The sequence below is a fragment of the Chanos chanos genome, chromosome 12 (assembly GCF_902362185.1).
Source record: "Chanos chanos chromosome 12, fChaCha1.1, whole genome shotgun sequence".
NCBI classification, from domain to species: Eukaryota; Metazoa; Chordata; class Actinopteri; order Gonorynchiformes; family Chanidae; genus Chanos; species Chanos chanos.
This window is the reverse complement of record NC_044506.1, coordinates 6172014-6183181: the sequence shown is the minus strand read 5'-3', so window position 1 is coordinate 6183181 and position 11168 is coordinate 6172014. Positions and strand designations below refer to the sequence as shown.

The 11168-nt window shown below is 42.3% G+C and overlaps 1 protein-coding gene across 1 annotated transcript; it reads left to right on the top strand.

The window, feature by feature from the left end:
* The first annotated feature begins 8502 nt into the window (after positions 1-8502).
* scrt1a (scratch family zinc finger 1a) lies at positions 8503-10525 on the top strand. The gene is made up of 2 exons (XM_030789435.1): positions 8503-8617; positions 9801-10525. The coding sequence occupies exons 1-2, from the start codon at positions 8503-8505 to the stop codon at positions 10523-10525; spliced, it is 840 nt and encodes a 279-aa protein (XP_030645295.1).
* Positions 10526-11168: the final 643 nt, after the last annotated feature.

The window sequence follows — 11168 nt, the reverse complement described above, 5'->3', positions numbered from 1 at the left end:
CTTTTCTTTTTTTTTCTGGTTTCATATGCAGCCAAATTGAAATTTATCATGGCTTCACAAGTCATACAATGCAAACACAGATGCACCCACAAATATTTTCATATATATTGCATGTGTGACCTATGTATATCCATTCTTGTTTTTCCTCATCTCTCAAGCCAAGGATGTTGGATGTCTTTACACTTCTCTAACTCTCTCTCTCTCTCTCTCTCTCTCTCTCTCTCACAGAGTATAAGCTGTGTTTACACAAACAAACAAGCAGGCACACGGGTGCACAGCATGTTAGAGTGGGAGCCAGATGCTGGGTTAAGGGTGCCATCCCAGTGCCCAGGATCGAGCTGTGGGGACAGGTGACGTGATGATGGAGGTGGAGGTGGAGGTGGAGGTGGCAGTGATGGGGACACAGCCTGGACTACTGGGGCTTTTCGCAGTGCAATAAAAATGCTAATGGGGCCCAATTCCCTAGCCGATAAGCTCTATGGAAAACAGGTTAGACTTTCCCCGCTCCACATGTGTACCCCCCTCATTTACCAGTTGGCCTTGCTTTATCCTAATCTCTCTTTGTGTGCTCTTCATTAAAAAGCCAAGGGGGCTGGATGTCTTTACAGCTCTCTCTCTCTCTCTCTCTCTCTCTCTCTCTCTCTCTCATTCTCTCTCTCTCTCTCTGTCTTTTTCTTTCTGCCATGTCCCTGTTAATGACAATAGCAATGCTTACTGACAATAGCAGACCCTCTCAAATGGTCTTTGCCACCTCACACTGCTCTAATGATCTTGCCTTTTGGGTCTGATACGCACAGAGACATAGACAAATAGATGGAAGGAGAGAGAGCGAGAGAGAGAGAGAGAGAAAGAGGTGCTTGTTGGTGGCTTTGTCCCAATTAAAGATCAGAAATGCTAGAGATTAAAACTGTCCTTGTGCTCTTGGCCAGTGATATTTAATGAGACTTTTCACACTGTTGGTGATATCCTCTCGTGTTTGTTTATCTGCGCGTACAGAGAGCACATACTCACAGGTCTGTGGGAACACAGAGACTCTGTCTTCTGTGTGGTTGTCTCTCTTAATTTCTGTCAGTTCATCTGGCTGAAAGTGTATTGGTCTGTCTGTCTAGCTATCTGTCTCTTTGTCTGTCTTCAGCTGCCTGTCTGTCTGTATGGCTGTCTGTCACACTCTCTCTGCTTGTTTGTCTCTTGTTTTCTGTTTGTCTGGTTTCCTGTCTGTCTGTCTGGCTGTCTGTCACTGACTGTATCTCTACTTGGCATGATGCCTCCTGTGCAGTCAAATAACTTTTAGCAGTGTGTAAAAAAAAAAAAAAAAAAAAAGGAATTATCTAAAATTCACTTTTGATTGCTTTTTAATTTTGATTGTCTTTTAAACCATGCTAATTAGACGATGCTAATGATTATTAGATCACAATCATAATTCCTACTGATTGTTGTTTTTTTTTTTTTTTTGGTGGTTAACATTTCATTTTAATGTTACTCTTTAGTTTAACGTTTCCAAAGGCCTCTCATCTTGTGCACAGTTTGAGTGGTTAATTTAAATGAGATTTTTGTGACATGCTGCCGTTTTGCAGAAATTAAAAGGAAGCCACTGTGAGAAAAGATATCATGATTAAACTCAGCATTGAGTCAAATCTATAATTTCCTAAATGAGGCTTTTTGTTAGAGCAGAATTTTCGACTCAGTCAGTACTTAATGATTTAAAGATATCAGGTTACCTGAGGCTCTGACCCCCTCTGCTTTTCTCTCATTTTACATGTGTCTCTATCATCTCATCTCTCCTGTCTGAAGACAGAGAGAAAGAAAGAAAGACAGAAAGAAAGAAAGAAAGTGCTAAAAGCAAGAAGGAAGACAATAAACTCACATAGAAATAAGGAGAAAGAAAGAAAGAAAGAAAGAGAGAGAAAAAAAGAAAGAAAAAAAGAAAGAAAGAAAGAAAGAAAGAAAGAGAGAAAGGAGGGAAAAATGAAAAAAAAAAAAATTCAAATATTAATCTGCGTAAGGCTGTCTTTGTTCCCATTTTGGACGCCTTAACTTTCACATCTAATTAGCTTCAGGGAGTGTGCGCATGAGATATGGGGGCACCCCAGTGAGGCCCCCAGTCAAGAGAGAGGGGTGGCGGGGGTGGTTAGAGTCCGGGCCCCCATAAAGTACCCCCCCACCTCACCCCCAAACCCCAGACCTCTCCCCCAGAGACCAGTTATGACAAATAAGATTAATGTCTCCCAAGCCTCCTTAGCCCCACAGATTAGGCTGATAGGTGATTTTCTCAAGAGAAGTCCCATATGCGAGTGTATTCATGTGTTCACCTATGTATGTGTCGAGTGTGTCGTGTGTGTGTGTATGTGTGTGTGTGTGTGAGAGGAGGGGTGGTGGGGGGGCAAAGCATCCATAAAAGATCCTCCACAATACCCCCCCCCCCCCATCCGACCCTGTCTTTTCCCAGTTCTAATGACCACTCGAGTGTGGAGGGTCACGGGAGTCAGAGTTCACGGGGTCATCGGCAGGGGGTGGCCCTATCTTCGAGAGCACTGGAGCGAATCCTGAGAGAAAGAAAGACCAACATGTAATGTTCTAGAATGAAGCCATGTCAGTGTGTGATCACACCTCTTCATGTGTGTTGTAGGAATCAAAATAAATAGAAACAAATTAGGATTTACTGAGTCCTTTTACAAATCTTGTTCATTTTTTTTTTAAGCAGAGAGAAACCTAAGAGAAACCTAAAGGAGGGAAAGGAGGAGGAGGGAAAAAAATCATTTAGTGCTACGAGGGTAAATTTAATTGTATGTTCCTCTCCGTGTTCAACTTAAGTTGACATTTCGTTTTGCCTTCTTAAACATTTCACATCATTTATTCAGTGAGCGTGTGATTAGTGTTTGCAAAAACGTAATAATGTCTCTCATCTTTCTACAGGTATAGCAGGCTGTTGTAAGTGCTTGTCCGTGAACGTGTTGTGAATATGCCTTCCATTCTTTGTCTCCACAGGTGGTCCACCTCTGCCATGCCTTTCTGGAAAATTCCATAAAATCTGAATTTTTCCAAATGGACAGCCCAGTGGACTGACAGGCACTGATACTATGTCCGACCAGCTTTCGCCAGCCCAAAGTAGAGCCACAAGGATGAGGAGTTCTTGTTTACCCTCAGAGAACCTTTACCCTCGTAAACTAGACCGCAAACAGGTTTTCTTCACGTGTAATCCAAAAAAAAAAGAGAAAAAAAGAAAAATCCCAAATAAGTGGTGGCTTCTGGAGACTCCTTAAGCTGTCATGAGACTATAGATTTATATTTATGTTTCATTCTCTCTCTCTCTCTCTCCATTTCACAACACTTCTAAAAAGGGTTTTGCCAACAGGTTAGAAAGGGTTAATCATAATCTTACATGGTCCACCTCTCTCTACGGAGCAGAGGAACCTGACGCTGGGCCGCTAATGGTTTTTTTCTGGTTTCTGGAGGCTCCTTAACCTGTCATGAGACTACAGATTGATGTACCCTTCATTCTATCTCTCCATTTCACAACATTTTTAAAAAGGGTTTTGCCAACAGGTTAGAAGGGGTTAATCAAAATCTTACTCGGTCTGCTTCTTTCTACGGAACAGAAGAACCTGACGCTGTGCTGCTAACGGTTTTTCTTTTTTGTTTTTCTTTTTTCTTTTTGGGTTGTTTTTTTTTTTTTTTTTCGGTTTGCCAGCGCGTTTCTGAATTTGCGCGTACCGTGTAAATCTCCTGTCGGTCATCGGAGGCAGGCACAATCCTCTTTTATTGCACTACACTGTATATATCTGCATAAACACACAGAGGTGCTTTAGAAAAAAAAAAAAAAAAGCAAGATTCAGCAGAAAGAATGTAAGAGATGGAGCTGGCTCAGGGGCGAGGAAGAAGCCTGTTCTCTCAATCATATTTGATGGCTCCCTCTGATCCCTTTACTGCTCCGCTGAGCTGACAACGCTACTCGCCGCGAATCACTGCAGCCTAAACAGTATGTCCGAGTGGCAGAGCATGCACTGAGAAGTACAAAATGCAACTGCGGATAATAGGACCCAAAAAAACAACAAAAAAAAACTAACTTTTTTTGTTGTGGCTGATGTTTCTGTTTCTCATAAGTTTGGGATTATATTATTTTGTGTTATTCTGGTTTTTTTTTTGGTTTTTTTTTGGTTTTTTTGCTTGAGGCTAAGAACTATAAGTCGAGTTAGAGGAGTTTGCGTGCTTCTCCGAGAACCTCATTTAAATAAAAGATGGTTTTGATAGATTAGTCTGAAGTCGACAAAACAGAAAGACTGCATCAAAAACTCTCCAGTCAAATCTCTTTTGTTCTGCAATGTACGTACATCAGTAGAAGTACGTGCTAATTATATTAACTATAAGGTATAACACAGTCATTAGTCTGAAGAATGTTCATATCCAACCTCTATCTATTTCTCAATGTGAGCAGCTATCCTAAAGGTATTGAAACAGGTTCTATATGCAACATCAGGCCTCAGTATATGTAACATTATTAAACTGTGTACAGTAAGAAGTGTCCGTAACTTGCTCTGCATCTTATGATACAAATAGGAATACAACACATTCACCAAAGTTTTTCTCTTATTTTTTGGCAAAAGCATTACCACAAACTTTTCCCCCCTCCCTCTCAGAATATTAGTCATTTAACTAGAGTACAGATACATTTTACAGATACATTTACATTTTACAGATACTTTCCTTCTTTTTTAACCATTAATTTTGTTATATGTTGTTTTTCACTAAGTCAAATCACTCTTGTTTTGTAAACAAAAAGTATTGAGCCACATCTGCTTCATTACTATGATAAGAGGATTTGTTTGTTTATTTATTAATTTATTAATCATGTAACTCGTTAAGCATTTGTTGAGCCCGAATATCTGTTATGAATCTGGTTTTAGGGGTTTTCCTTGCAATGTTCTTCCCAAATAGATTTCATAGCTCCAATTAAACCCCAGAGACACATAAAACTATGTCCTATTTACTGCATATTTGCATCAAAATGATATAGGGCAGTGTATGAATCTAGTGTGTGTGTGTGTGTGTGTGTGTGTGTGCGTGTGTGTGTGTGTGTGTGTGTGTGTGCGTGCGCGCGTGCGTGCGTGCGTTTGTATGGTATTTTTAATGTTTGGTATGTCTACAGATACGTACACTTTTTATAGATACACGCGCCTTCACAGCTTCTTAGAATGACTCAAAATCACTGGAAATGCTGATGTAAAATGGAATGAATTCTGACATATATAATCCAGGCTCCATCACCAGAAAAGAGTAAACACCATAAAATCACCATATTCAAATGCCAAAGTCTGCGAGGATTAGTTGCTCTCTAAAAGTTGTCAGAACTGGATGTTTTGCCACCTAATAGCTGAGGCTCATGTTTTTGGCAGCCAGAACACAGTAAAGGGTTTGTGTGTCCCTCAGTGTGGCTCTGGCATATGCTCCGATGTCCTCTCTCCCAGGGCTGCTGGCCTCCACCTGGATGCAGGCATGGTGAGGGGAGAGCGGGGACAGGGACAGCAGCTGTGCAGCCTGCCTGGATCTGCCTGCCTGTCTCTGCCCTCAGCTCCAGCAATGCCAGCTGCACGTCAACACAGAACATTTCAGATGAGAGAGTGAGAGAGAGAGGAAGACAGAGAGAGAGAGAGAGAGAGAGAGAGAGAGAGAGAGAGAGAGAGAGAGGGCAAGGGCATTACGGCATTACTGCTGCTTAATGGGTGTGTGTGTGTGTGTGTGTGCGTGTGCACAGACAACAGATCATATTTACAATGACGAACTGCCTGACTGAAATGGTGAAGTCAGAGCGTAGGCGAAAGCTGAACTTTTTGAAAAACCGTTTCCTTCATGTTAAATTTATATAAGTTGATTACAGTCTAATTACTGCAACATCTCCATTGCAATATTTTCCTGTATTCTTAAAAAAACTTCCAAGCTCTGACGAAACAATGTAAATGTCAAAGCCATTGTTCTGAGCTAACTACCTCCTGCTTTGATCATTCTCACAAAGTTAAAATAAATAAACATTACAACACCAGCAGGGCAAGAGGAAAGTAATGCAGATTCTTACAAAGGTCTTAACTGATTTTTTACTCTTCTGTGGAATTCTCTGGGTATCCCCTCGGTTGCTGAAATATGTTGTTTCTGGACAATGCAAAATTCTCTACCGCATCTCTTGCTGTAATGGACTCGAATGTCAGTGTGTTTATATACAAATGGAACACCTTCACTTTGACCTTCCGTTTGTCCTTTCAAAACGATTCAGTGGGTTCTTGTTTACTCGCTGAGATGGTACAACTGCGATTTAAATATCTCTCATGGCGAACCCCACACATGAGAATGAAATGTCAGTGAGATTTTTTTTTTTGATTTGGAACCCGACAAGAACGTTTTGGTGTTGCAGCACCTCGCAGACTATTATTATGTAAATGAGATGAGCTTCTATATTTTCGACACAGTTCTTTTTTTTTTCTTCTTCTTCTTTTTTTAGCTGAACTCAGCAGTTCAGGAGGATGTTCTGTGCTCGAGCGAACGGACTGGCTCTCGCGTCCTTTTCTCGAGAAACGCGTCAGGTTGCCTCGCTCTGTCCATTCTCAGGGGTCCGTTTTACAATGTCAAACTGACGAGCAACAGTCTGATATGCATGGCACTAGAACGTCATGGGCCTGATAATACAGCGGTACCGTTAGTCAGTTATGTGATTTTTCTGAGCAGTGATTCATTTGTGAACATTAATGATCAGGTGTTTGCTCATTAACGCGCAATCTCATTATTCAAATACTACAAGAATGAGATTTACAGGTTCTCATTTCATCATTATATGTCTCATTTTCAGTTTTTTCCCCCGCTGGTTTAGTTTTTCAAGTCTTAACGGTGGTAAAGAGCCCCATTTTACAATATCTCCGTCTTGGCAGCTCAAGACTAAACAAATTATCAGTCCTGGCGAAATGGGGGACATAGACGTCAATGTTCGGAGGAGTCCCGCCGTAAGACAGAACAATACAAACGCGATGTCAAACGGCAGAGCATACTACAGTTCCTGTATCGCAGCTAATTGCGCACATATGGCTCCGGTAGGACTCATTGAGGAAACGGACCTTCTGGTACCCAGTTCGTGTGATTTGCATAAAAAGAAACTCATTGGTTTATAGAGTGTGATGTAAAAGAATGACCTGCCAGCCTCAGGCCACAGTCAGACCGTTGATACTGTGGTTAACGTCACAACGGAGCTCTTTGAGCACAGGTCGGGAGGGACGTTTTTTCTTTTTCTCTTTTTGAAAAAGTGCGAGGAAGTCGACTGTACTAACAGTCTTACAGTTCAAATGAATCCGATCACATTCTGATCAGTATTGTTTTAGCTGTCTAAAATGAAAGCATATTTTAATTTAGCATAACCTATTGAATATATGCATGTCTGAGGGCTTTTGGAAAATGTTTGCATTGCTGTTTAAAATATGTACATATTGTGAAAATAAGTCAAATAGTTTATAGCGTACAACTGTGTATTATGTGTAACATTTTTAATGAAAACACACGTGTTTGGTGTACGAGAACATGATCAGTCTCGGTGGGAAAAAACGGCATAATCGGGGACATCTCACAATGGGAATAAATCATTCTAGTTCAGTGTTGGTCCCAGGAGATTTCTTTTTATGGATTAAATTAAGCACTTCCATCTTCGATTCCCACCTGATCGCCGTCATATAAAAGACATCAGCTGATCCACAGACTTCAGAAAGCCTTAACGCCTTCCCACAGTCTGGCTCAGAGGACGAGAGACACACAGACAGAAAGAGAAAGAGAGAGAGTGAGAGAGAGAGAGAGAGAGAGAGAGAGAGAGAGAGAGAGAGAGAGAGAGAGAGAAAGGGGATAGGAGCAGCTGACATTGACTTTTCATATATGTTAAGTTCTCTTATTGGTGTTGTTTGCAAAACGTAGGCTACCTTAGACAACTGTGATTGTCATAAACCTCTGTTCTTAACTGAAACTCGCTGGAGTCAAAGCCAAGAAAGAAAGAAAGAAAGAAAGAAAGAAAGAAAAAAAACAAGTCACATTGTGTCACGGTTTCAGTGGAAGGATAGGAACACTGAAGAGGAGACAGAGGGACAGAGCGAAAGAGACAGAGAGAGAGAGAGAGAGAGAGAGAGAGAGAGAGAGCGAGCGGATCTCCCTCTGCGGGGTAGCTGTCCAGTGCTGTATACGTGCGCGCACAGTTGAAAGGGAGCTATCCAGTGCTGAAGTTGCATTTCTGCTCAGAGAGCCGCGGCGTAACGCAACAGAGGCAGCACCACCAGCGCTAGCAGGGAGGCTCGACAAGGGGCGCGAAGGTTTCCCTTCGCCCTGTGCTGGCATCTGAATTCTCGGAGAACAACCCTCACCAAAAAAAGAAAAAAAAAAAAAAAGATCCGCGGCTTGAAAAACAGTGCAGGGCTTGCTTCAGCATCGCATGAGGAACTGAAAGATTTGACCGGCGGACAAGTGGGTTTCTCAGCAGTGTGCAACAACATGCCAAGGTCTTTTCTGGTCAAAAAGGTTAAGCTCGATGATTTCTCATCTGCTGATCTTGAGAGCTCCTATGGCAGATCAAGAGCCGATATCAGTCTCCGCTTTCACGAGAAAGGTAAATAAAACCCTTAAAGTGTTCTCTTCTGTTTTTTTTTATACAAAAGATGGAGTGGTAGCTATTGTCTCTGCTAAAACCGTATTACCCATGTCCGTATCTATCTAAAACATTGTGCATTTCGTGTCTTTTGAGCAGCTCACGGTCTCTGTAATCCTTTCTAAATTTCAAATAGGACGTAGTTTAAGCTCTGGATGCGCTTCGCTGACCCACGGTCACATTGTATTCGGCAGAGTCACACGTCACAGTTTCTGTCGAGTCTGCACATTTTTTGGGGGGCGGGGGGGTAGGCATTTTCAGGTGCTGCACTTACTTTCGTCGTAAGATTCGACACTTATTGGCAAAAAATGACAAAACGTTTGGCAGCGAAGACTTCGTCAACGACCTGGAAGTGTGTAAAATAAATCTGTTTAGGCTGGCGCACGAGTTAGACGAGTTACGGCATAACAATCCAATGCACATCCTACGAGACCATGTGGTTATTCATGCAGGAGAAAAAGCGTGTTATGGAATTAAACGTACTCTTTCTCTCTCGCTCTCTCTCTCTCTCTCTCTCTCTCTCTCTCACACACACACACACACACGCACGCGCACACAATATGTCTATTAAAGGAACGCTTGATCATGTTTCCCGTCATTATTTACGCTCTATAAAATGTACAGTGTGGTCTTCACACACTCGCAATAACCTGCCGTTCTGTCTGGGAAGTGCATTTATGGAATATTCATACGCGTCTCTCTTATCTCTTCTTGTAAAAAGAGAGGAAGCATCTCCAGCCTTGTGAGCGTATGTGCGTTCAGTACCCACATCGACCTATTTCTGCTCGGTCTTTGTCAGAACGGCAAATGCAATTATAACTGAAGCGATCAACCCCCCCCCCCCTCCCCCAGCCTTTGTCCTTAAATGGGTTAGCACGCTAATTGAAATGGAGAGCTATTGATTTTTTTGGTGAGAGTGGTGTAGAAAAAAAAGACCTTCACAAGAAGTCAATGTCTTTGAGCCCACCTTTTGCCCGGGCACAGTAAATTACTGAAAATAATCAGGTGTTGAAAAGAGATATTGGAGTGGCATAGAAACTAGCGCTGATAGACTGTTGCTTCTCTGAATACGGTAAACTATTTCTGTTGTCCTCACTGCGTTATAAACAAGTCAATCACACTGTTGCCCTTTTTTCAACGCCAGGATACATCAGTGACTACATGACCCCATCTGTGTATGATGGTGAAAGTGACAACGGAATCAAAGTACCGTCTCCAGGGCCCATCTACGACAGCATTCACGGTGACTATGGAGCACCTGACTCTGACCAGCCGGACAGCCCGCAGTCCGAGATTTCCTCCGGTTACATAAACGGAGACAACGCCGTCAGCGAGGGCTACACGGTGGACGCCTTTTTCATCACGGATGGCAGGTCACGGAGAAAAGCCATTAGCAGTACCAGGAGCCTGCAGCGTCACACGTGCAACGAGTGTGGCAAGACGTACGCCACGTCTTCTAACCTGAGCAGACACAAACAGACGCACCGGAGCATGGACAGCAAGCTGGCGAAGAAGTGCCCGACCTGTGGGAAAGTGTACGTGTCCATGCCGGCAATGGCCATGCATCTGTTGACCCACGACCTCAAACATAAGTGTGACATATGCGGCAAGGCCTTCAGCAGACCTTGGCTTCTGCAGGGACACATGCGTTCTCACACCGGCGAGAAACCGTTCGGATGCGCGCACTGTGGGAAGGCGTTCGCCGACAGGTCTAACCTGAGAGCTCATATGCAGACACACTCGGCCTTCAAACACTACAAGTGCAAGAGATGCAACAAGACGTTCGCTTTAAAGTCTTACCTGAACAAACACTACGAGTCGGCGTGTTTCAAGGGAGCCTTTTCACCTCTTAGCCCAATGGAGGCGTGACTTCCAGTCGTGGTGAGGTAAAGAGCACGAGATCTCACCTCTACACTTATTCTACTCGCACTGTCCCACCACTATCCTTGACAACCCGACGACCGCAAATTTCCTTCCCGTTTTCCCGAGAACTGACAAAAAAACTGAGGACAATTTGGGATATATTCGCATGTTCCGTAACTTCTCTCCCTCATCCTAAATATAATCTCTTCTTCCCCGCTGTTCACACATGCAAAGCTCAAGTTATCATGTTCTTTTTTGCCAAAACTCAGACGACATTGAAAATGTCTCAATCTCTTTCAAAGGTCAGACCTTTTTTCTAAGTATTGGATAATGTTGTACTGCTGCCAGTGGCCAGAAAAGTGTTCAACATTGAGGTAAAAAACATATTTATTAATTTATTCGTTTATGTAAGTATGTATGTTTGTATTTATTTGTGTATTTATTTATTTATTTATTTATTAACACGTTTTCAATTGTGTCAGATCTTATTTTGCACTTTAATTTATCATTCTTTCGCCAAGCCTTCGTCATTAATATGCCAAAGCATTTGACACTTTCTCAAATAACTTCCTTTCGTTTGCCACTTTACAAATTTGTTGCATGCAAAAAACTTAAAAAAAAAAAAAAAACAACAACAAAAAAAAACGAT